Source organism: Lipophrys pholis (assembly GCF_963383615.2).
Source record: "Lipophrys pholis genome assembly, chromosome: 10".
Taxonomy (NCBI): Eukaryota; Metazoa; Chordata; class Actinopteri; order Blenniiformes; family Blenniidae; genus Lipophrys; species Lipophrys pholis.
Window position 1 is genome coordinate 21887548 of NC_137640.1, and position 22937 is coordinate 21910484.

The 22937-nt window shown below is 41.3% G+C and overlaps 3 protein-coding genes across 5 annotated transcripts; all 3 read left to right on the forward strand.

Moving 5' to 3' along the window:
- Nucleotides 1–1235: 1235 nt before the first annotated feature.
- cluap1 (clusterin associated protein 1) lies at nt 1236–6268 on the forward strand. Of its 2 annotated transcripts, XM_080472616.1 has the most exons (14): nt 1236–1343; nt 1944–2006; nt 2082–2193; nt 2398–2482; nt 2581–2760; nt 2933–3028; nt 3161–3244; nt 3366–3499; nt 3747–3888; nt 4438–4510; nt 4596–4706; nt 5047–5096; nt 5284–5343; nt 5969–6268. In XM_080472616.1, exons 2-14 carry the CDS (start codon nt 1985–1987, stop codon nt 6140–6142), a joined length of 1323 nt encoding a protein of 440 aa, XP_080328742.1. In that variant the 5' UTR covers nt 1236–1343; nt 1944–1984; the 3' UTR covers nt 6143–6268. The 2 variants fall into 2 exon arrangements, with proteins under 2 accessions (XP_080328742.1, XP_080328743.1); XM_080472617.1 differs by lacking the exon at nt 5284–5343.
- A 2902-nt stretch (nt 6269–9170) lies between these two features.
- ccdc124 (coiled-coil domain containing 124) lies at nt 9171–11370 on the forward strand. Of its 2 annotated transcripts, none has more exons than XM_080473888.1 (5): nt 9171–9286; nt 9773–9953; nt 10531–10723; nt 10854–10959; nt 11049–11370. In XM_080473888.1, exons 2-5 carry the CDS (start codon nt 9795–9797, stop codon nt 11251–11253), a joined length of 663 nt encoding a protein of 220 aa, XP_080330014.1. In that variant the 5' UTR covers nt 9171–9286; nt 9773–9794; the 3' UTR covers nt 11254–11370. The 2 variants fall into 2 exon arrangements, with proteins under 2 accessions (XP_080330014.1, XP_080330015.1); XM_080473889.1 differs by having other exon boundaries at nt 9776–9953.
- Nucleotides 11371–14769: 3399 nt separating this feature from the next.
- On the forward strand, nt 14770–21402 carry kcnn1b (potassium intermediate/small conductance calcium-activated channel, subfamily N, member 1b; the record flags this gene model as incomplete). The annotated part of the gene is made up of 10 exons (XM_080473105.1): nt 14770–15096; nt 15529–15867; nt 16200–16634; nt 17466–17561; nt 18245–18663; nt 18741–18882; nt 19876–19986; nt 20249–20376; nt 20565–20634; nt 21118–21402. 10 exons carry the CDS (start codon nt 14770–14772, stop codon nt 21400–21402), a joined length of 2352 nt encoding a protein of 783 aa, XP_080329231.1.
- Nucleotides 21403–22937: the final 1535 nt, after the last annotated feature.

Sequence of the window (22937 nt, forward strand, 5' to 3'; positions counted from 1 at the left end):
ACCTCCCGCTCACTCGACCAATAAACTGAACTTTTAACGGATAAAACCTACATTTTTTGGGGGGGGGGGGGCTGAAAAGCGTTTCTGGAACCAAAGTTAATTTGATTTAATCTGAAGCGATGCTACTGGCAGCAGTGAATACTACAGGTGTCCAATAGAACTTTCCTGAAACTGAAATTTGTCTCTGATGTGAAAAAAGGCATATTCTCACATCAAAGACAAAGTTTAGTAAAAATACACAGGCAGGCAGTTTCTACTGCAGCTTCACATCATCTGTACACGTTGGATCAGCTTTTTTTTCTGTTTGTGACAACTTTATACACAACAATCTCAACTGTGCAGATATACTGTGACGACTTCAAGGACGTAGCACGTGCTGACACAGGAGCGACAAGGTTGGTATTTATTAACTCTAGAACACTAATGTTGGGTAATTCTCAACACAGCTAATTATTAAATATACAGTTTATACACATTACCTTCAGACAGAAGCCATCACACACGCCTGTGATCAGCTTCCTTTGCTGAACTCGTCTGTTGCTGCTCCTCAGAGCCCATCCATCTTATTTTTTATTTGGAAATCTGAAATTTACGAGCAGGTTTCCCTGTTTGAAATTGAGCGGCCGTCTGATTTAAAGTGACGTTGAGACGAGCTCTTCCAGGCTTTAATGGTGAGGTCAAGAATTGCATGCAGGCTGGCAACTTTATTAAAGTGATGGAGTGATTATTCACCCTCAAGCACAAGTCATAGATTACAAATAGCCTAATTTTACACATGATCCTGACGAAACAAAAAAACCGAAAGGAAATGCATGGGGGGGGGGGGGGGGGGGGGGGAAACTGCATGTTGCCAATATTTAAGAGACCGCGACTGCACGGACCCGAATCATCAAATATAATAATACATTACGAATGCTGTCACGCTCTATTACGCATCACCACGCATCACAACTAATCGACACACTCAGTTGCAAACTTCACGAACACAGGTGAATCTTGATATTCGTGGAAGATTGTTTGGCAGTCAGAAACATGCTCCAAAAATATGAAGTATGCCACGCAATCGACACGACCATTTACGAACCCTATTCAGATGCATTACGCCTCATAAAGAATGTTTGGAATGTGCCACGAATGACGGCAAATGATATTCGTAACACACCGTGCCTACATGTAAACCCTCCATTCATTTTTCTTTGAACGCCTTTTGACACTCGTCGGGCTTCCGTAGAGAAGAACTAGTTACCATAGCGACGGTTCGTGGCAGAGAGGAGGCTAGCTGTGGCAGTTAGCAAGAGACCACCACACTGAGACCAAACAAGCTGCTCCGACAGACACGGCAGGTAAACAAAACTGTGTTTGTAAACAGCGTAGAAACATTTTATTACAGCTCGCCAGGAGTGTTTCAGCAGGCTAGCACACCGTTTGCCACTGGCCAGTGTTTTGCTAGAGTCCACCTAGCGACAAGCTAGCGCCCGGTGTTTCGGACCAACTGGTTTCCCTGTTAACTGGTGACTGAATTCCTTGAGCGTCCGTCGTCCGTGCGAGTAAAAGCTGGTGTTAAAATGAGACCTGCAAAAGGTACGACATTTCGAAACTTTATTGTGAATGTGGTTAAATGGCGTTCGCCAGCACAGCTAAAGACTTCCGTTGGATTTTTTTGCATTTTCTGTTACTAGCAGTAACAGAGTTGGTCACCAATTAACAGGGAAACCATTTAATCCGAAACACCGGGCTTCGCTCATCCTCTGGGTAAATATCACGCTTCGTTACGCAGCAGTGACATCTAAATCAGCTGGAACCTGCTAGGATTGTTTGGGATTTTGCAATCATAATATGATAAATAATTGGAGGTCCGTGTACAGTATGTTTGAAGCTGCGGTGATGTGATGCATTCATGTGCAAACCTCTCTCTAAACTTCTCTATTCTTCCCTCCAAGCAGAAACCAGTCAACCTTTTCCTGTACTGTGAACAGAGATCACCATGTCTTTCAGAGACTTAAGAAGTAAGTGATGCTTGCTTCCCGTTGACTGTAATGTAAGTGTAAACTGGACTTAATTGTATCATGTTTTAATTCCAGGTTTCACAGAAATGATGAGGGCTTTGGGATATCCTCGGTTGATATCCATGGAGAATTTCAGAAAGCCTAACTTCTCCTTAGTGGCAGAAATCCTGATATGGCTTGTAAAAAGGTATGTTTGAATTTACAAATGATTTGTTATGACTTGTCAGATTTTTCTCATTAAATCACAGAATGCCATCTGTGTTGTGTCTGTATCACATCTACATTTGTGCTCCGTTAAACCAACATCTTAGACATGCATGAAGTAAGCAATACAGTGGTAGAATTTGCTGTTTGTAATTTCTTTTCTCTATTTCACTCTATCCCTGTGTAGATATGAGCCTCACATGGACATTCCCACCGACGTGGACACAGAGTCAGACAGAGTTTTTTTCATCAAGGCTGTGGTGCAGTTCATGGTGAAAACCCATCTTGCATTTAGAGAAATTGTGTTTTTCATTCTCAGTTTTCTCTGCTTTCTGTTAGTCTCTGCCTAAGCATTACAATTTTCTTACAGGCAACAAAGGCTCACATCAAGCTGAACCCCAAGCGCCTCTATCAGGCCGATGGCTATGCTGTGAAGGAAATGCTGAAAATCACATCTGTGCTTTATAATGCAATGAAAAGCAAGCAGATGGATTTAGGAGACAAAGCTGAGGAGGACAGCACCAAGTTCAAATTTGACCTTGGCTCACGGGTGAAGCACAATTGATATACTATTTTAAAGTTGCACGTTTCGACACCTCATTCACTTCTAAACTTGAATCATACAAAAGTGACAGACAATGACAATGTTGCACTGATAGTTTCTGGCAAGGCAGTACATACAACATGTTCCTGGTTAAGTCTCACTTTGTCTTCGCTTTTAGATTTCAGATCTTAAAGCAGCTCGGCAGCTGGCGTCTGAGGTCACGTCAAAAGGAGCATCTCTTTACGATTTACTGGGAGAAGAGGTGGAGCTGAGGGTGAGATGTGGAAATATACACATTTATGATTTTGAGAAACAAAGAGGCATAACGTTATTGTGGCAATATTGAATTGCAATTTCTTTGAAATGACATCAATGGTACAGACATGTATTTCTCTGTCATTCTCAGGAAATTAGAACTGCAGCCATTGCCAGACCTCTGGAAATCAACGAGGCTGAAAAGGCCCTGAGGGCTTCCATCAAGGAGGTTCTGGTCAGTATTAACTCTGGCAGGTTTACCTTTGCACTCACCGTTTTCTAGAATTCACACAGGACCTATGTGTAAGTGGTTAATACTGTTGCACTGATTCACATGCTGTGCTTTTGTGTTCAAGGAATCTACGGAAAAAACAAAGGCCATGCTGAATAATGTGGTTTCTGATATGGCCAGTCTGGATGCCAAGATAGAGAAGAAGAAACAGGAACTGGAGAGGAATCAGAAGAGATTGCAGACGCTGCAGAGTGTGAGGTCAGTAGCAGAATGGCAAAGCGGTTATTACTGCTTGGTGCCACAGGACTATTAAAACAAACAAAAACAAAAACACTAAGCTTAGTGTTTTTGTTGAGCACAGGAGCAGCACATACTGATTGGAGTAATTCTACACGTCTTTCTAAGATTTTACCAACTTCTATTTGTACTCGGAGGCCTTATATTGGCATATAGGCTCCTCTCACGGTCTTTCTCCCCCCCCCCCCCCCCCCCCTCACACTCAAAGGCCAGCCTTCATGGATGAATATGAGAAGATTGAAGAAGACTTGCAGAAGCACTATGAAATATATGTGGAAAAATTCCGGAACCTCACCTTCCTAGAGTCTCAACTGGATGAATATCACAGACTGGAACAAGAGAGGTTTGAGGTATGGGGATTTGTTCCGATCTGATCCAGTCCTGGTATCGGGTTCCGATATGTCGCTGTTTCGACGTATTTAATGCTCAAAACACAGCAAAGCAACACAGCAGACCTCCGTGAAGCTTATTGTCTGAATCGCCTGCTGACAGCGTGGAGGAGCGGCTTTTCATTGTTTTGATGCCGCCGTCGGCGCCGTTCACCTCGGTGAGCTGGCGTTTTAAAACGGTGGCGCCAGACTGCCGAGCGGCGCCTCGCTGTACAACGGCTTTGCAAATATTGTGCGTTTCTGTAGAGAGGAGTTTATTACAGCCTCATATAAAATCAACAATAATGATATTGTTATCTGATATCGGAATAGTATCGATATCGGCAGATATCTAAATTAAGTTATCGGGATCGGATCAGAAGTGAAAAAACGTGGCTCGGTGCCTCCATAGTATGTATGTGTACATTTAGATCAGTGATTATCACTTGTTTTGATAAGCTGCTTCTTGTGATATTCTCTGTGTATAAACGTGGATGCAACAGCATTTTGTTAAAAGGGTTTCTCCTGCAGGAAGCTGAAAACACCATGAGGATGATGCAACAGAAGTTGAGGGAGGAGGAGCGGGAACTGATGAAAAGCTCCCGTGAGACAAAAATGCAAATGAGATCGAAACGTCTCAAACGTTTTTCTGATTTGCTATTTGAATTTGTGACATACATTTTCTCCAGTGAAAGATGAAGACTCTGATATGGAAGTTCTTGAAGATGACGGTTCAGATAGCGACATGGAGGACTGGCGGCCCTCGAAGCCTCGGCCAACACGCAACGGCATCATGGCAGGTACACGTGAAGGACTGCTTGTTATCCTCATGCCTATAGCCGGTACCCTCATCTGGTATCTCTTTCATCGATTTGAAAATGTATGAAATGATCAAAATAGTACAAAATTTAGAATGGAAAAACACAAGACATGAAATTTAGAATAAGTATATAAGTACTAAGTCAATAGCTGACAGGGTGAGCCTCTGCTACTGTAGGGTTGGAGTGATGTAAACTATCTGGGGTGAAATATTGTCTAGTCAGCCATATGGATGGTCGTAATCTGGAGTTTGTGTTGGCAGATTAAGTGAACCAAAGTGCCAGCATGTTCCAGCAATACTTTTTTCTGGTTTGGTCGCAGGTAGAGGAGCACACTTCATCGGCACCATGCAGGGTGGCGACACTGATGAGGTCAGTGAAGCCACATTCCATAATCTTCACCTCTTCTTCCCCCTCTGCCCCGTCTCTTCTAATAAATCCTCTCTCAGATGGTGGTCACTGAAAGTATTCTGTGTGCCACGTCTGTTCAGTTTCTCGCCCTTTGTTTTTCCAACATGACTCTGTGTTTTCTTTCCGTTACTGACTTGCGTTTCATAAGGCCTTGTTAGCCGTTTCCAGAAAGTCAATCCGTCCTGCCAAAAAACAGCGGAAAGGGAAGGTTTGTGTGGGACCAGAATGTAGTCCGCTCTCTGTTCCTTCTCCTCGTGTATTTAAAGGAAACATCCATGGAGTCACACCTCAGCTATGTCACAGTTTTTTTTTTGACAAAAGCTTATATTGAGTAATATTAGCATATTGTATATTTTGTGGATGCACAGCTTGTTTAAAAAGTACCCAAGTAATGGTATGATAAAAGATCAATTTTACTATCCAACAGACATTGTGTCCATAGAGTGGACGGCATTATTGCTTTATTGTCTTCCTTTACGCCGATGCATCTCAAAATGTACTTCTTCTTTTGGAGTTTAGAGTGGATTTTTCCTTTAAAATCAGCAACTTCTTTTTGTCCTTCTGGGTATTCTGTAGTACTGTAAATCCTTGTGAAATGTTTTGTATGTTTTCTTTGCAGAAAGAAGTTAATTATTTAGTAAATACATTGTCCTGTCAGATTAAATAGTTTGTAAACTTTAGATTTTGTGTTTAGTTCCAGTTGAAATGTTAAAATCCCTTGTGTTTCTATGTTGTTTCGTTCTCAACAAAACAATGCTAATTTGTTGTCTTTTACTGTTTTGTAATTGTTATTGTGCTTATGTGTTGCCACTCTCCTCGGCTGCTGCTTTTAGTCTGAAGACAGTGAGATAGATGTGGACGAGGATGATGAGGAAGACGAGGAAGGCGACGAGCAGAGCAAAGATTTGGAGGACGACAGTGTGGAGGGTCCAGCGTCCAGAAGGAATCGTTCGTCTCGAGGGGGAATGAGACCCCCTCTGCTGGAGGAAAGCGACAATGACTTCTGAAGTCCCTCAGATGATTTATATATTTTTACAGTTATAATTATTATAGCTCATGTTACACCATTTCATTGCTGTATATTTGTGTGTATATGTTAAAAGTGTTCATAGTAATAAAATATGAAGAGTTTTAAGTGGCTTCTCAAATAGTGTTCTTTCCCCCTTGTGTATCACACCACTAAAAAGTGATTTGATGTTACATTTGATAGAATATAAGAGGTTTACAATGAAACAACAGCAAGTAACTGAGTGACTTTACTTTACTTGTTTTTCAAAGTAACTAAGTTAGATCACAAGTTACTTTTTAGTTACTTTCAACAGCTGCAGACAACCCCCCACCCCCACGGTCTCAGCATGAAAGTGACAGCCGGTTTTGCCAAAAACTCTGTGCTGATCTGCTTGGCCTCCAGCTGATACATATTTTAACCTTTGACCTTCGTTCTTTATTGTATCGTACGGAAGAGTTTTAGGGCCACTGAAGAAAAAAAAAAATTCGGAGGCTAAAAAAAAACAAAAAACCCTTGTGGCCCCAGAAAAAGTCGAAAATCAAAGTCAAGATTTTTTTTTTTCACGGTGGAAAAAAAAGTCTGTCCATCCACATGCCAGCGCGCGTGCCAATTAATAGTTTTACTCAGGTAAATTACAAAAATAGTGTAATTTCTCTGCAGTTGTGTGATTCATGCAATGCTAAGGTTTAGTGATGACGTTTGTTGGCTCCGATTCTTTTGTGTCAACTGAAGGCGCCATTAGAGTGAGTTGGCCTGTGATTGGCTGAGAGTGGAGAAGGGGGCGGGTCAGGTGAGCGTTCAGAGCCTGCATGCACTGTATGTGTCTGTCGTTTGGAGGAGAGTGGAGAAGTGGCCTGGTTCTGTCCTGGTTCTGTTTAATAATAAAGCGGCTTTACAGACAAGAAACTCGTCCTACGGGACGCTACAATCGTAAGGCACAGTAACTTGTAGAAGTAACTTTAATCTGATTACTGATTTGCAAAGAGTAACGTGTCAGATTACTCTTTACTGAAAAAAGTGGTCATATGAGAGTAAAGCATTACTAATTAATGCGTTACTGACATCACTGGCAATGAGGGCCTCTCAACATTCGAATTGACATGCTTGAGGATTTTATTCTTGTGCCTGTGTCTTTAAGAGGCATTACTATTTTTCTGCCATTTATTATGGCGTGTGACTAGTGTCGCACTATTGGGAGCATGGACACAAAAAGCACATCAAAATGTGAGAAACATTTTGGAGTAGATTGCCATGACTTTCGTGGTCGATCCAACTCACCGTTTCCAAATAAATCGCCAAAAAATACGAAAGAATTTCCCATACAAAGCGGATAGGAGAGGCACCCATGGGGATCAAAAGAGATCAGCGTCTGTTGCCATGGAGATGCTGTAAACAATTGAGGCCGGCACACAAAATGTCCTTATGTTATGGTTGATTCTGTACCCGCAGAAGTTGTGCGAAAATAACTTTTGCTCTAGAGAATTATCAGACGGGACGTCCTGTTGTGTTCCACTTTGTTTTAATACTTTTTCCACCAGCCAAAAAATGATTCATCATTTCAAAAGTACTCTTCTTAATTCTGGAGGTTATGTGTTCACATTTGTCGTTCACTTTGCTGCAAAGCCCATAATTTGTGCGGCTAGAAAATGGCCATTTTATTGTTGTCCAAGGGTTATTTATTCTTCCATTCTTCTTATTGGTCAGAGGAAAGGCAGGTTTTGACTGGAAATGATTTATTTCTGAGGGATGAATCTTCAGGTCAATTTGTAGGTCATTTCAAAGGGTTGAGAACAGTGACTCCCAACCCGGGGGTCCTGACCCCCCCTGGACAACACCTTAAGATTCACAGGGTCATGAAGCCCTCTTGATTTTAAGAGCTATAATAATTTTTTTTATGAAAACTGTTGTCTGCCTACCATTTACTTCATTTGAGTCACAAAAGTACTAAAGCTTAAGTGTTACATTAAAAAGTGTGTTATTTTAAAGAATACACAAAAAATACATTTTAAAGTATTAAAATATCTCCATGAAATGTCTTGAATGTGAATAGCCTGTCGGCGGTTTGCACAAAGGTAAGCTCGCAAAAGAAGCACCAAGAGAAAAAAATGGTCAAGCGTCAGGCTAAAGCTTTAGAGGAAGACATCAAAAATTAAAGGAGGGGGTGCCAAGAAAGTTGGATAGAATATGGCTTCATAGAAGCAACGGACAAAATTAGAGTTGAATGCATGTTTTGAGGTGAGAAAACTGGTGAATGAAAGTTTGAAGCTATGCAAGCTGAGGAGATCAAGAGTTCATCCTCAGAAAGAAGGAACTCGGCGTCACAAAACAAAATAAAACTATACATTACATATAATGTGTTGATGCAGTTTCTTCAGTTTGCTTTGTAAATGTACAGGGTGTGGTGGAGGGTGGTAGTTTGTGGTGGTAAAAATGTGTGTCCCTCAAGAAAAACACTGGTTCAGAATAGTTCCTCCTATCGCCTTTCCTATGCACTGCCGACTGCCACGTGAATAAATAGCCAATGCAAACTGAGAATAGGCCGCACAAAAACTTTACCCTGTTCGTTTTACAACATCTGCATAACATTCAAAGTTGGGATATGGGTTTTAGATTATTTAAAGTTGTTCAAGGCGTATTACTGCATGATTTGCATTAAGTCATCCTGAGTTTCCATGAGTTTCTGTGAACGCAGGGATGAGCGGAGGTCCTTGTAAATGTTGTTGCCACAAAGAATTGTACCGCAGCATTATCTTGTCTCCTTTGGTAAAGGATGCGTCAGTGTTTCCGATGCTAAAGGAGATTATAAAGGAAGCATGGAGCCTCCTTTCCTTAGCTTATAGAGAATTCGAACGCTCCTTATCATGGCCGCCACTCAAACACTTCCCGGGGTTAAGGAGAAGTAGATAGGAAATGAGATAGGAGGGACTATTTGGACGCACCCCGAGCCTCAGACCAGGAGGTGCAGTTACAGCGTAGCACCAGCGGGGGGCGGTGAGGACCTCCGGGCTGTTTTCGATCCTCCCACCACAGAAGAAGACGCGTCATCTGGGTGCGCGCTGGGTTCGGAGAGGAGGTGGCGGCTGCCTCTTCGAAACAGCTGAAAATTGTGGTCTGCTTGCGAACCGCATTTCTTCTCCTACTGGTAGGAAATCTCATCCGTACCCAGCTCCAAAGTGGTCTTTTAAAAGGCAGCTCCAAGCCGAATTACAATCTGTCGGCGCTGGTTGTCAGATCAAACTCCTCTGGTTTATCATCCTGAGCTAATGCTAACGAGCCGATTTGACAAGCACACAAGGGTCGACTTCTGCAGGAGGAGCAAATGTATTCATGACTTTGTTGAGCTCCTTAAAACAGGCACAACTATTAACGCGTGGTCGTGTTTACAAAACCGTGATTCAACGGATGTTTACTTGTATGTTTTCGAGTCCCTCTGTCTACCTGGGCAGTCATACATGAGCGGCTGCTCTCCGTCAAAGACGCTTCAGTCTGACATGATCAATACTGAAAACACAAGCCTGCACGGTTCACTGCTGCCCCCCCGCCCTCCTTTCTACTGTTGTACGTGTACCTGTCACTTTCGAAACTAGGCTTCTTGCTCAGTTTGTGACCCCTCTTATTCTTCTTCCAGCAGCTGAACGGCAGCTGTTGGGATGCCAAAGAAGTTCCAGGGTGAGAACTCCAAGGCGGTCACAGCCAGAGCTCGCAAGGCTGAAGCCAAGGCGGTGGAAGATGCCCGGAAGAAGAAGGAAGAAGAGGATGCCCTCTGGCAAGAGACCGATAAGCACGTGCTTAAGAAGGGGCAAAGAAAGGTGAGCAGTCTCCATCACCTTCTCCATCCATCTGCCAGTGCATCGTAGCCCAGTCAAACTTCCATTGAGTCAATCGCCGCTATTCTTGAGGACTGGGTACACTTCAGATAGGTCACCTTCAATGCCTCGTAGACATGTAATAAACGTTTGTATAGATGAGTGTACTACTAATTGATTATTACAGAAAATGTGTAAAATAATGTAATTCAGTGGCGTCCTGAAGAAAGTCTTCAGACAGACACTTCCCACAGTAAAATCAAATATTCTGTCTGGGACTTTTAAAGCAGTGTACCTCACCAAGGAACTTGTGAGTGAGCCCACAGTCCAGTCTGAGAAGGTTACGACCAACACGATTGCACTCAGCTGTGTACTTGTATCTGTGGTTAAATTAGCATTAACTATGACCGTGAGTCAAACAGAGCAAACAAGGCTAGGGAGTCTCGGTGTAAAAACGAATGGCTTGAAAAGGAAGCTGAGTAATATCAAGAGTATGGTGGGGGGAAACACAAATAAATCTGTGTGCATGCAGAGTTTTAGCCACGGCTCTCTTCTCTGATGGGGTTTTCTGCTGTTGAAGGATGACAAGGAGAAGAAGCGAGTGGAACTCCTTGAAAGGAAAAAGGAAAACCAGCGACTTCTGGACGAGGAGAATGCTCGACTGAAAGGCAGAGCCCAAGCGGCGCTCGCAGCCGGAGGGAAAGTAACTCGGGCCCAGATTGAAGAAACGCTTCAGAGAGAGCAGGAGCTGCAACCGGAGCTCAAGCCAAATGGTAACGTATAAGCTGGAGAGAAGAGTGTGCTGTTTAGGAAACCAGAAGTCCTTTACCCAGCAGCCAGTGAAAGTAAATAGTGGCCGTTTCGGGAATTACATTCGTTCCATGTATGAATTTCTCCATGCAGAAAAGAGCCATTTGGAGACGCCATTGGAGGAGAACGTGAACAGAATTATCCCCGAAGAAGGAACGGTTGAAGCCAGAACGATAGAAGATGCCATCGCTGTGCTCAGGTATTGCTGGCATGAGTGAGAGCTGTCCCTGTGATTACAGGGATTCCTAATTGCTCCGGCGTCTCTGATCCCGGTTTCTTGTCCCGCAGCACGGGGCCTGAGGACCTGGACCGCCACCCGGAGCGGAGGATGAAAGCCGCATTCGCCGCCTACGAGGAGGCAAATATGCCTCGTCTGAAAATGGAGAACCCCAACATGCGTTTGTCGCAGTTGAAGCAGCAGTTGAAGAAGGAGTGGACGAAGGCCCCGGAGAACCCCCTGAATCAACGCTTCGCCACGTTCAACACGAAGTGAACGCCCCCGGGGCCCCCTCGTAACCCCCAACCGAAAACTGTGCGCTGGTGCACATTGAAGACTTCCATTAGAGAAATTGAATACTTTCATTATGAATTTTTTGTGTTACTAATGAGAGCTTTCACCAAAAACCCACCCGTAAACGCTTAGTTTCTGCAATGCTTGAGGACTTTGCTTTATTGTTCCATTCACTAGCCAGATCAAAGTAACGAATGATCATGAAATTTCTGCACGTTCCTGGGGCGTCCCGACGATTCTGCTTTCCCGGGGAGACGCGAAGCCGGATGTTTTGAGAGTAACTTATTAAAGTTCACAGCTCAATCATCAACCTGTCTGGTTTCTTTTAAACACGCTTGACTTCAGAGGGAGTGACACATTCTGGTTGTTGTGGGAGTATAGAGCTTAGAAAATACCTGCAAAAAAAAAAAAAAAAAAAAGTTCTAATTACAATTCACATAAAAACATGGATTAATTGAAAACAAATTTTGGTCTGGTGAAGTTGGTTGGATGCAAAAAAATGAATGACCTGATTTTGATTTAAGTCCTCAGTGTGAACGTCCGCTGCAGGCGTACCTGTAAGTAACTTTTTTATTTTATTTTTTAAATATACCAATTCAGTATGATAAAATACCCTCTCACCTTTAATTTGTCTTTCATTGCAAAAATTCCAATCTATTGTTGAATTAACACGTCACTTGATTCAGTGGTATTTTGGAGAAACGGCCTCCGCTTTAAAACCCATGGAGGAAAGAGAAATAACAAATGAATCAAATTATTCACAACCACAAAATGCTCTCAGGTTTTTTGGGTTTTTTTTTGGATTAAAATAGAAAATTCCATTTTGTTTGTACAAATTCAACAAATGAGCGAGATGCTTTTCATTCTTCCAGGAAATCACCAGATTTCAGCCGCTGCAATGACCCCTCTTATCTATTCTGCCAGACCCCATTGGCTTCTGGCCGATTTATTTTTCACTGCAGATAAAGTCGATGGCCAGCAACAGAAGGTCAGGTTTTGATCCCAACATGATAGCTTCATAACTGCTGGTGCTAAAAAAAAAAGAATTGTAATGCAGCTCATATTCATGGAGGAGAGAAAGAAAAAAAAAAAAAAAAAAAAGATATTATTCTCTGGTGACGTGCAGCCACATGAGTAACTAACAATTTTAGATTGATATTCCAGTGCTTCAAAAATGTTTTCCTCTGGTCAAAATATAGTGACAGCCGGTGCTTTGAATTCACTACAGTAATCATTTAGACGTCCAGCGTGTGCAGTGCTGCTTCTGGTCACAATGGTTTTCTCCAGCACAGCAACATTCATAAAGTGAGCTGCTGAGTCGGCAGAGCCGCGGGCTTTGTACGTCTGTTTGATGCCAACAGGAGAGATGGTAACTGCGTATAAAAAACAAAACAAAAACAAACTTAAATATGACTAAGATTTCATTTATTTTTTGAAGTGTAGCTTGATTAAAATGTTCTCCACCGAGTAGAAGACAGAAGAAGAAGAAGAAACACATATACTAAATGTACTTATTCAGAAAGTGGGAAATGTTTGGGGAAATACAAGAGGCCTTTTGAGATAGAAGAATAGCCGGATGTTTTGAGGAGTTAGTTTGTGTATTTTGCATAGAAAATGTCTTTTTTTTTTTGTCTATGCTCAGTCGATGTAGATAGTAAACATTTGAGGGGATTTACTCCCACAATTATAATTTTTTTTATTTTTAAATTTCAACCCCGTTTTCAGCTTCTTCTTTTTTATCAGATTTTTTTGAAGTGTGTGTTTTGGGGACACAGCTGTTGATGTCTTGTACCAACAGGCTTGTTTATTCAGCTCACCACATTCGAGAACAGAGCCGTTTGTCCCGCAGGCTCTGGCGGCGGGGCAGATAAGAGACGGTGTGAAGGCCTTTGAATCACAGGCCTTCAATGGCCAGTTAAAGTGACCTTTTGTTTTGTTTAATTGAACGGTGCCAATCCCTTTAGTCTTTCCTCACAACCTCCCGAATCCTCTCCGTATTTCTGCGGAAGTCTTTGAGCTTCTGCGTCTGATGTTCCGATTTTAATTTTTCTATTTTTTTGCGTGCGTTTCTCTCCACATCTCAACCTGTTGCTGCGCCCTCCCACTCCGTCCATTTGCATGGCAACCATCTAACGGGCCAGCTGCTGCTGCCCTATTCTTTCTTCATGTTGAATTCTAATCATTACTTTCAAAGGAAAGCGTCTCCAAAGCTCTTTTATCAAGGGTTGGGCCCGGGAGGAGGCAAGCGGCTGGCCAGCACTCACTCCGGCTGCTCTTCTTCCTCTTAAACGCTTGTGTTTTGCTAATTGGGTGGACTTTCCGTTAGTAACCTGCTTCCTCAAGATCGGACCACATCCCACGTAGAAGGAGAAGGTAAGTCAACTGGCAAAGCAGAAACTTTCACAATATCTCAATGAGATTTAATTACATCTTAAGGTTTCCATTGAAATGAAATAAAAAGACAACTGCCATTTACAAAAGTAATATTTCCATTTTTTAAGGCAGTGAATGGATATAGATAAATTATTGGAAGAGTGACAGTGTGATCTTATAGATTTATTTGAGGTGTACTACAAAATGTTAACCTTTTTCTGCAGAATGACAAATGCCTGTTTTTTTGTTTTTACTGGAAAAAAAAAAAATAAAATAAAGTCAAATATTTGGTTGTTAAATGATTTCCCGTCTTTGAACTTGACATTTAAAACACATTAAACAATTAAAAAGATTCCTAAATACGTTCTTTGCATTCAGTCTGATTTGCATGTATGAAAGAAAGAAATACAGCACTGGGGTTACATCCGTTTATGTTCAGAGCCCACCTGAAAATGTCTTTTTCATAGAAATGGTAGTTTATTCTGCATTATTATTGCTCGTATCAACACACTGGAGGGAGTCAACGTTAGTTCAAGACTTCACCGTGTGAAAATGCCACATGAGATTCATCCTTTTTTTTTTTTACAAAGCAATTAATACAGTTTATGTTGCTTGTTCTGTTGTGAGCCGGATTTTCAAGAAATAATATGAGAATCATCGTCAGCTAAACGCTTTAGTGCTTTAACAATAGGAATGATGAAACATGTATTTGCTGATCACAGTTTGGTGGCAAATTTTGCACTTTTCAGTCAAAACAATTATCCATCCATCGACCCATCCTTCTAAAATAAGTAGATTATGCTGTGCAATTTCAGGTTTGGATTAAAGAAAAAAAGCATAATTAATCAATTAAAGATTTCCCCCGCTATCACCAGTTGCAGGATTACATTGATGTGGGATTCAAGTAATAGAGTGACTCTGTCGCTGTGTGTTCTTTAAGTTAAGATTTAGAGTAGCTCCTGCATCTTTGTCAGACATAAGAACTTTTGGGATTAAATACATTTGTTGTATAAATAAACTGTTAAAAATAGCTTACAAGTAAAAATGCACATTTCCCAGTTTATGAAGCCCGATGTGCTAACATGTGAAAAACTCTCTGTGTGATTTCAGCTTTGCCGTAATGCCATGAGGTTGATTTTGGTGAAGCCCACCAACGCGACTCGTCGTCTTGACTCAACAGGTGAAGTCTTCCGAGATGAGGACCATGAGCACTGTAACGCAGGGGGTCCGTCCTCTTTGACGAAGACCCATGAGGGGAAGCCGTACGCCGGAAGCTCTGTCGAAACCCCGTCATCCCCGCAGGAGAAAAGTCGGCGCTGCGCATCTTCACCACATGAAAAATCGAATGGAATCAGCCCTCCGAAAAGCTCGGCCCGGATGTCGCCCCTGAAAACGCAAAACCTAACCTTATCGCAGCTGAGCGATCAGGACTGGCTGCTCCTTTGTGACCAGGTAAGCAGCATGGGAGAAGAATCCCCCTCAGCTGAAAGAGCCCAGGCCGGTGCGGGACGTCCAAATCACAACGACATTTGTGGTTGTCAACACCGTGCAGAGGCCTCTGGGTTTCTCTCCCAATCAGAACACAACACACTCCAAGACGGTCTTTCTAGGGTTCCAGATAAGAGAAGCCCTTCGTCCTTGCCACTCGTCCCACCTTTCCCCGAGGGAGGCCAGATGTCAATGACTTCCCAGGTTTTACCACAAGAGACAACCCAGAAAGATTTTTGGAAACCTACAACAAACCACCCAAAGGCCAATTTTATGTCCTTTGGCAAGGATGTCCCTAAAGAACAGCCTTGCAATCATTTCAAGCTGACGGACAACAGCCCTGCAAACACTTCAAATGTATTCAATATTCCCCTGACCTCCATCAATCACTCAAAGGAAAAACAAAAAGTTCCGAAGCAGTCTCTGCCTGCTGCTGGTGAAGAGGTCAACTGGAGGGAGATCTTTGGTAAAGGACCACTTCTAGTCCAGCAGCGTCAGAAGCAAGACTCTCGCTGCTCAACAGCTTATGATCAGACGACCAAGTCGAAGGGAGACTCGTCCATCGTCCTCAAGTGCCAACATCTACCGTTCAAACCCGCAACCAGCACTCCATGGGGGAACAGGTCCTGCACGTCACTCAGTAACAAAAGTGTCAGGTCCTTCTCCATCAGCCAGTATAGTTCACTGGAGAACCACGATCTGGTGGAAGAGAAAGCAAGACAGCGGCGCAGTCAGGTCTGAGATTTTTAATTATGTGCTCTCTGCTTCTAACTTACATGGGGCTGGACAATCCTGATAATGTTTTGGGGAATGCTTGCAAACTTTGTTAATTGAAATTTTTTGAGTATGTTAAGGTTTTGAACAAAATCCTGTACAATTTAAAATGGCCTCACAAGCAGTAAGTCATTTTTGCTCTTAACCACATGGGAGCACTCTTGTGTTTTTTCATTTTTGTTTTTTTAAGAAAGTGATATTTATGTTCGTACCAACAGCTTTCTCTGCATACAGTATATTTTATGTGATTCTACATGCAATGTGTTGACAAACCCTCTCTTTTTTGCAACTAGACTTCTCAGAACCTCAGTGGCTCCAGACTTTCTCTCCCTAAACACAGCCCACCACTCCCCAATGCCTCAGAAGCCGGTGACCTCCTTAATGGGGACGCCATGCGGCCGTTGGGCGGTCACGGCACCTTAAGATCAAGTCTTGCGGATCTTCAGTCGGGCCAGCAGCCTCTCCAGCTCCTCCACAGTGCCATGCTGGAAGACGCTTTCTCCAAAGTCATCAGAGAAGACTCCAGCAAGGCCAACAGTGGACACCTGAGCAGGGAAGACACCAGCCACCCTCAGAAAAAGACAAAGGACTTCAGCTACCGGCTTGGTCAGAGAAAAATTCTCTTTGGGAAGCGCAAGCAGCTGAGTGACTATGCCTTAGTCTGTGGGATGTTTGGCATCATTGTCATGGTCATCGAAACGGAGCTATCAAGGGGGTTTTATAACAAGGTACTGCAGGCCTGTTTGAATGTACAGTGCTTCATTTCTAAAGCATCACTGCAGAAATACTCAGCAAATACGCGTCATATATTTTGAGGCTTTGTACGGTACGGGGTTTATTATAGTGGGACAAACTTGCAGAAAAATGATTTCTGTTAAACAATGATTTTCTAATATTTCTCTGTTGGGTCCACCTTCAACTTGTTTCAGGGTTTTTTTTCTTCCACCACTATGTTGATGCTCTCCAGTTGTAAACGCCTGATGTCTTTAATAATCAGTCAGATATCACCGAACTTAAAGCCGGTCTTTTTGCTCCTAATTTCTAATGGTTATTGGACCCGCCAAACACCTCCCTCTGATAATGTGTCTGTTGTGGGAACATTTATCTCCATTTCTAAATGACTTGTTGATGTGACTTTTGCCGGTCAATATTTATTTAAGTCGCTTTCTATTCTCATATGTGCAAGATGGGAGTCATTTCTTCCTTAAACCATTCATGATAACATTTCAGATTGACTACTCTGATTTACTCACTTCTCAGGTTTATCAAACGAACAGTATTTGAGGTCTGTAGATGTTTCAAAATGCAGTTTGTTTTACAATCAAAGGGGTGAAGATGAGCACACAACCCCATTGCTGGATTCCCCATTTGTTCAAGCAAGAGCAGATTTTAGGTTGCTTTTTACTCCCCAAGTTGGTTTTGACAGTTCAGAACAGTCTACTTGTAGACGTAAAACACACTCTGTTCTGTGAAGGTTTGTTTTTACACTCATTCAATGTGCCTTTACAATACAAGCTCCAGTAACACTCTACTGTTTTTCTTGTCTCCACTGTGTACAGGAATCCTTGTATTCATATCTCCTGAAGGGTCTGATCAGCCTTTCTACGGCAATTCTGCTTGTACTCATTGTGCTGTATCATGCACGGGAAATCCAGGTATAAGTTTGGATAAACAAAGCAGGCAAAATCCATTCCTTCTCATGATTGGTAAAAGTTCTTTCTACCAAATCATGCGATTCGATAGACACTATGGTCACAAACTATTATTCAAGCTAAACTAGAAGGTTTCGACCATATAACACTTAATTTTTCATCTTAGAACAGGCGGTTCCTTATTGACTGAATAAACACATTTTCATCTGGAATATTCTACGTGAGTAGATCACGAACAAACAATATCAAAGTTGTTAAATCCATATTTGTCACTCACACTGCCCAACAAACTGCTGATTGTAGAGTGGCCTGAGCTGATATTATAATCATCACAACAAATGGCTCATCGTAGTTTTACATCAGCAGCTTTCCTCTTGTGGTTCCTGGTGAACTGTGAACCGGCTCACACTGCACCACAACGTGCTATTGGATGAAATACAAACATGCACGGGTGATTAACACATAATTTATTTTGTAAGTTGCAAGGAACGCACAAGTTTGAATTCCCTCTTAAGTTTTGCCTAAAAGTCAGATGTCAGTCATCTTACTGTCGTACTTAATGAATGAAAAATAACCTCATACATAGGTCCCATCGGCAAGTTGACACACGTCCAATACACTAAATAAATCGGTATTCCAAAACACATGTGTCTTAATGTATAAATCAGTTCTGTCCTCCTCCGCAGCTCTTCATGGTGGATAATGGGGCGGATGACTGGAGAATAGCCATGACCTTTCAGAGAATCCTCTTTGTTGTGCTGGAGCTGCTGGTCTGTGCCATCCATCCAATCCCAGGCCAGTATGTGTTCACCTGGACAACTCGACTTGCCTTCAGTTACACGGCCTCGGTGGCAGACGCCGACGTCGACATCATGCTGTCGGTGCCGATGTTTCTGCGCCTGTACCTGATTGGACGGGTGATGCTGCTCCACAGCAAGCTGTTCACAGACGCTTCCTCCCGTAGTATCGGGGCACTCAACAAGATCAACTTTGACACTCGATTTGTCATGAAGACTTTGATGACCATATGTCCTGGCACAGTCCTGCTTGTCTTCAGTGTGTCCTGTTGGATTATTGCGGCTTGGACCGTGCGCGTATGTGAGAGGTATCAAAATGAACCTCTTCATTTGCATTTGGTTTTTTCATGCCATGATAATTCAAGGACACTGTCTATCCCAACAGGTATCATGACGCACAAGAAATAACCAGTACCTTTCTTGGTGCAATGTGGCTGATCTCCATAACCTTCCTGTCCATCGGATATGGGGACATGGTCCCTCACACCTACTGTGGAAAAGGGGTTTGCTTGTTGACGGGAATAATGGTGAGATTCATAGTGGCATGGACATGTGGTGAGGAGTATGAAATTAGGATCTTTCTCTGAAGTTATCAACACTTCAAAGAATTTGCATTGCATTGTAGTTTACAGTTTGCCCACACATATGTACGGTGTCGCCCTCTGCTGAAAGTGATTTCTCACGGATATTTTGTATGAAGTTTGGTTAACACCGATCATAGAATAGAATAGAATTGAATAGAATAGAACAGAATAGAATAGAATAGGGAAAACCCTTCTCGACAGAGACAAGCAGATGTTAATTATGAATCATGCTGATTGTACTCGTATCTGGAGTTTGGATTAAAACCCCAAATCTTCAGCACAATCAACCTCAGCATTACAGAACTGTGTAGGAGCAGGAAATCAATGATGGCTGAATGTAACATCCACCACACTATCATACACGGTTTGTTTTGTGCTGGAGAAAGTGGAGTAAACAATCTTTCTCAAGCACACAAACAGTGAAATGACCTGATAAGATCTAAACCAGCAACCAAATTTACCCTCAGTTTGGTCATCAGCCACTAAACCCGCACCTAGAATAGTTATTAATATGACTCAAGGCACAATGATTAGAAATCATTCACTGAAATGTCATTTTTTCTTCCAGAACTTTGACTATATCTGTACCTTGGCAGTGACCCACAACGAGAGAATAGTCTTTTTTTTTTTTTTTTTTTTTTAAGCGTTGGTGGTCTACAGAGATATGTTGCTTATTGTATAGCAGTGGTTCTCAAAGTTTTCACAGTGTGTACCACCTTAGAAAATATCGAGCTCTCCAAGTACCACCATTAGACATAATGTAGTGGAGGCTTACTCTATTAGCTGTGGACTGTGAATTTCAAATGGTTTCTATAATATTTTTCAGAGTTTAATCTCGCTGTTATTATAAAACCTGTTCTAAAACTGTTGACAGATATTATTAGTCCAACTTTTTTTTTTTATTTATTTATTTTGTTTCACCTCTTTTCTCCTCAGGGGGCTGGTTGCACAGCTTTGGTAGTGGCTGTCGTTGCAAGAAAGTCAGAACTCACCAGGGCAGAAAAACATGTCCATAACTTCATGATGGATACTCAACTTTACAAAAAGGTCTGTTGACACACGGAGATACAGTGAACTATACATTCACTTTTGATCTTTTAGAATCCGTTTAAGTTTTTCTTTGTTTACTTAAATGGGTTCTCAAAAGGATCTAATATTAATCAATAAGATGCGATGAAATGAAATTAGATAAAGAACAGTTGCCAAATAACTAATGAGCAGATGAAAAAAAACCAATACAACATATAATTACTGAAATATTTTAAAGAGACATTCCTGCTGTTTCCATTGGTATGGTTATGCCTTTCAGATTAAGAACACAGCTGCAAACGTTCTGAGGGAGACGTGGCTCATCTACAAAAACACTAAACTGGTCAAGAAGGTGGATCACGCCAGAGTACGACACCATCAGCGTAAATTCCTCCAAGCCATCCACCAGTATGTATCACTTCGTCGTGGAGGTTTTGTTTTTTTTCTCATATGCTTTTTGTTTTAAAAAATTACAGGGAAAATTGTGACATATTTTTGTTATGAAAGAAATTGAAGTTTAAGACAAACTGTATCCTGCGGTTACCTAATTTGACTTGAAAATGACTCATTGATTTTATTTTTTTTGTTAACTTTAGGCTGCGAGAGGTCAAACTGGAGCAAAGGAAATTAACTGACCAGGCCAATACAATTGCCGATCTTGCAAAGGTTTGATTTTCTTTTAAATCTTTTTTTTCTTTTAAACACAACAAGTACACTTAAGATATATTTTTTTTTTCTGGGGTATTTTGAATTGTCTATAAGTTTTTTAATCAGGAAAAACACAATTTGAATGATCATTTTATACTACCACCTGACAATAAGAAAACAGTTTTGCAGGCCAGAGACTGAATACATGTCATCTTACTGCTCTGGATTATTGTTCGAATAAAAATGCATGCTTGTCAAAAATATTTGTAAATACTGTTAAAGTGTATGGGCAACTGTATTTTTTTATTAATGTAGTTTTTGTTACATTCATGATGACATAATGAAAAAGTCTGAAACTCAAACTTGCTTATATTTTCTGGGTGCCATAATCCATCTAATGTTTATCTTTATTTCAAGAGTGATCATTCCTGCATCACCGGTGTTTCTGGATGGTGATTACAACATGTCACAGGAGTGAACTGTGTTCATATTGCTTTGCAGACTCAGAACATGATGTATGATCTGGTGTCCGAACTGCAGCATCGAAGTGCCGAGCTGGACAGGAGGATCGTGGCTTTGGAGGAGAAACTGGACTCCATTCTTCTCAGTGTGCAGTCCCTGCCTGCTGTGCTTTCTCAGGGAATAACAAAGCTACAGAAGGATTTCCTTGATGACTTGGCCTGCCGCGTCCACTTCCTGTCATCCTCTCTAAGCTCTGAGTGCTGTTCAGTGCCTGCCAGGCAGCTCTGTCCAGGATCCACCACCCCAGAGACGCCGTGCAGCTGATGTGACTCACTCAGTGTTTCTTTATTCTTCTGAGTGTGTGCAGCCTTTTTCCATGCTGGGGAGGATTTTCTCAGCATGCACTAACACTGTGCCAGACATTCACACAGTTTAACACGGTCACCCTTGAGAGTAACAGTCATAGCCGCACATTGAGCAGGTCTAATAGGAGCGGACGGGCCACCGTCAGGGGATGTTGGAGGACAAACGTTATTCCTTGTTTCCTCTGATGAAAGTGTTGAGTATGCAGAAGTACTAGTGTTTAACTTCTGCTCATATCACTCAAATACAAACATACAACAACTCCTCTGTTTGGAAACTTTTGAGCATAAAAAGCAAATATATATATATATATATATATGTTTCAAAATGTAGGAATAAATGTGTATAATGTTATCAGCTGTATAGAAATTATTCAAAAATCAGTTGGTGTAGTGTCAAAAGCGTCAAATGACATGCAATATATATATATATATATATATATATATATATATATATATATATATATATATATATATAAATGAATTACTGTCGGTAAAGGATCTTCATGTTCATGTTATACAGAAAAATAAATTTTTAAAAAAAAGAGTACTTTATAATCCTGATCCTGAACAGGCAACAATAGTTCAATTATCTTTGTAGTTATGGCAAGGAAACTCACAGAAAAGTTTCCATAAAAGAAATAGTTAAGAAAAGATGTTTGTAAATGATGTTAATGATTTTTAGAAACAGATGACATAAAAACGTTGATGTTCCAGTTCAAAGAAAAGGGTAAAGCAATAATTGCTGTAATAGTATAATTTAAGCCGGATGTGAAGACAGAAAAATTTAAAGACATTAGTGTAATAAAGTGTAAAGTCAGTGGATGTTTCGGGGTTAGAGAAGTAAAGTAGCTGTAGCTGTTCTAGTTAATGTGCTGCACCAGCGGCAGAATTTAGTTGAAAATGCTTCCTATACTTGATGGCAGAGGTTGTACTGGTTTGAATGAGTTAAACTTCATGAAATAAAGTAGAACAGAATTATAATAGAGCAATAAAGTGAAATATTACTACTGTAAAGTTCACTCACAGCATCTTCTATTTTTGTTTAGACCATACTTTACTTAAGTATGAATTTACTTAACTGATGAATAGTTATCTTTTTGCATAGGGTTAAATCAAAAGTCTGTTTCAGCTACATTGCTGTGAAACAGGGGTCAAACACTGACAATAAAAAAGCCAATTCAAAACTACAGAGAGAGATCTTTTGAACTACGTGTCACAAACTTCCTCAATAATCCAACTTGCATGGTTCAACATTACTGTCAACAAATGCTCATATCTATTAAAAAAAAGAAAGAAGCTCAATCAATGATTTCCCCTGGTAGAAAGCAGATGCTACAACTTGCTGCATTTATTCTGTTTTGCAGTTACAATTTTCACTCTTTCCTAATACTTGTAAGCCAGGGAACACAACTCTGATTATTCAGTCAATCTGATCTTCATAGTTTTGTATGAAAGAGCACTTTTTATATATATTTTTTCAAATGTTACTCGTGT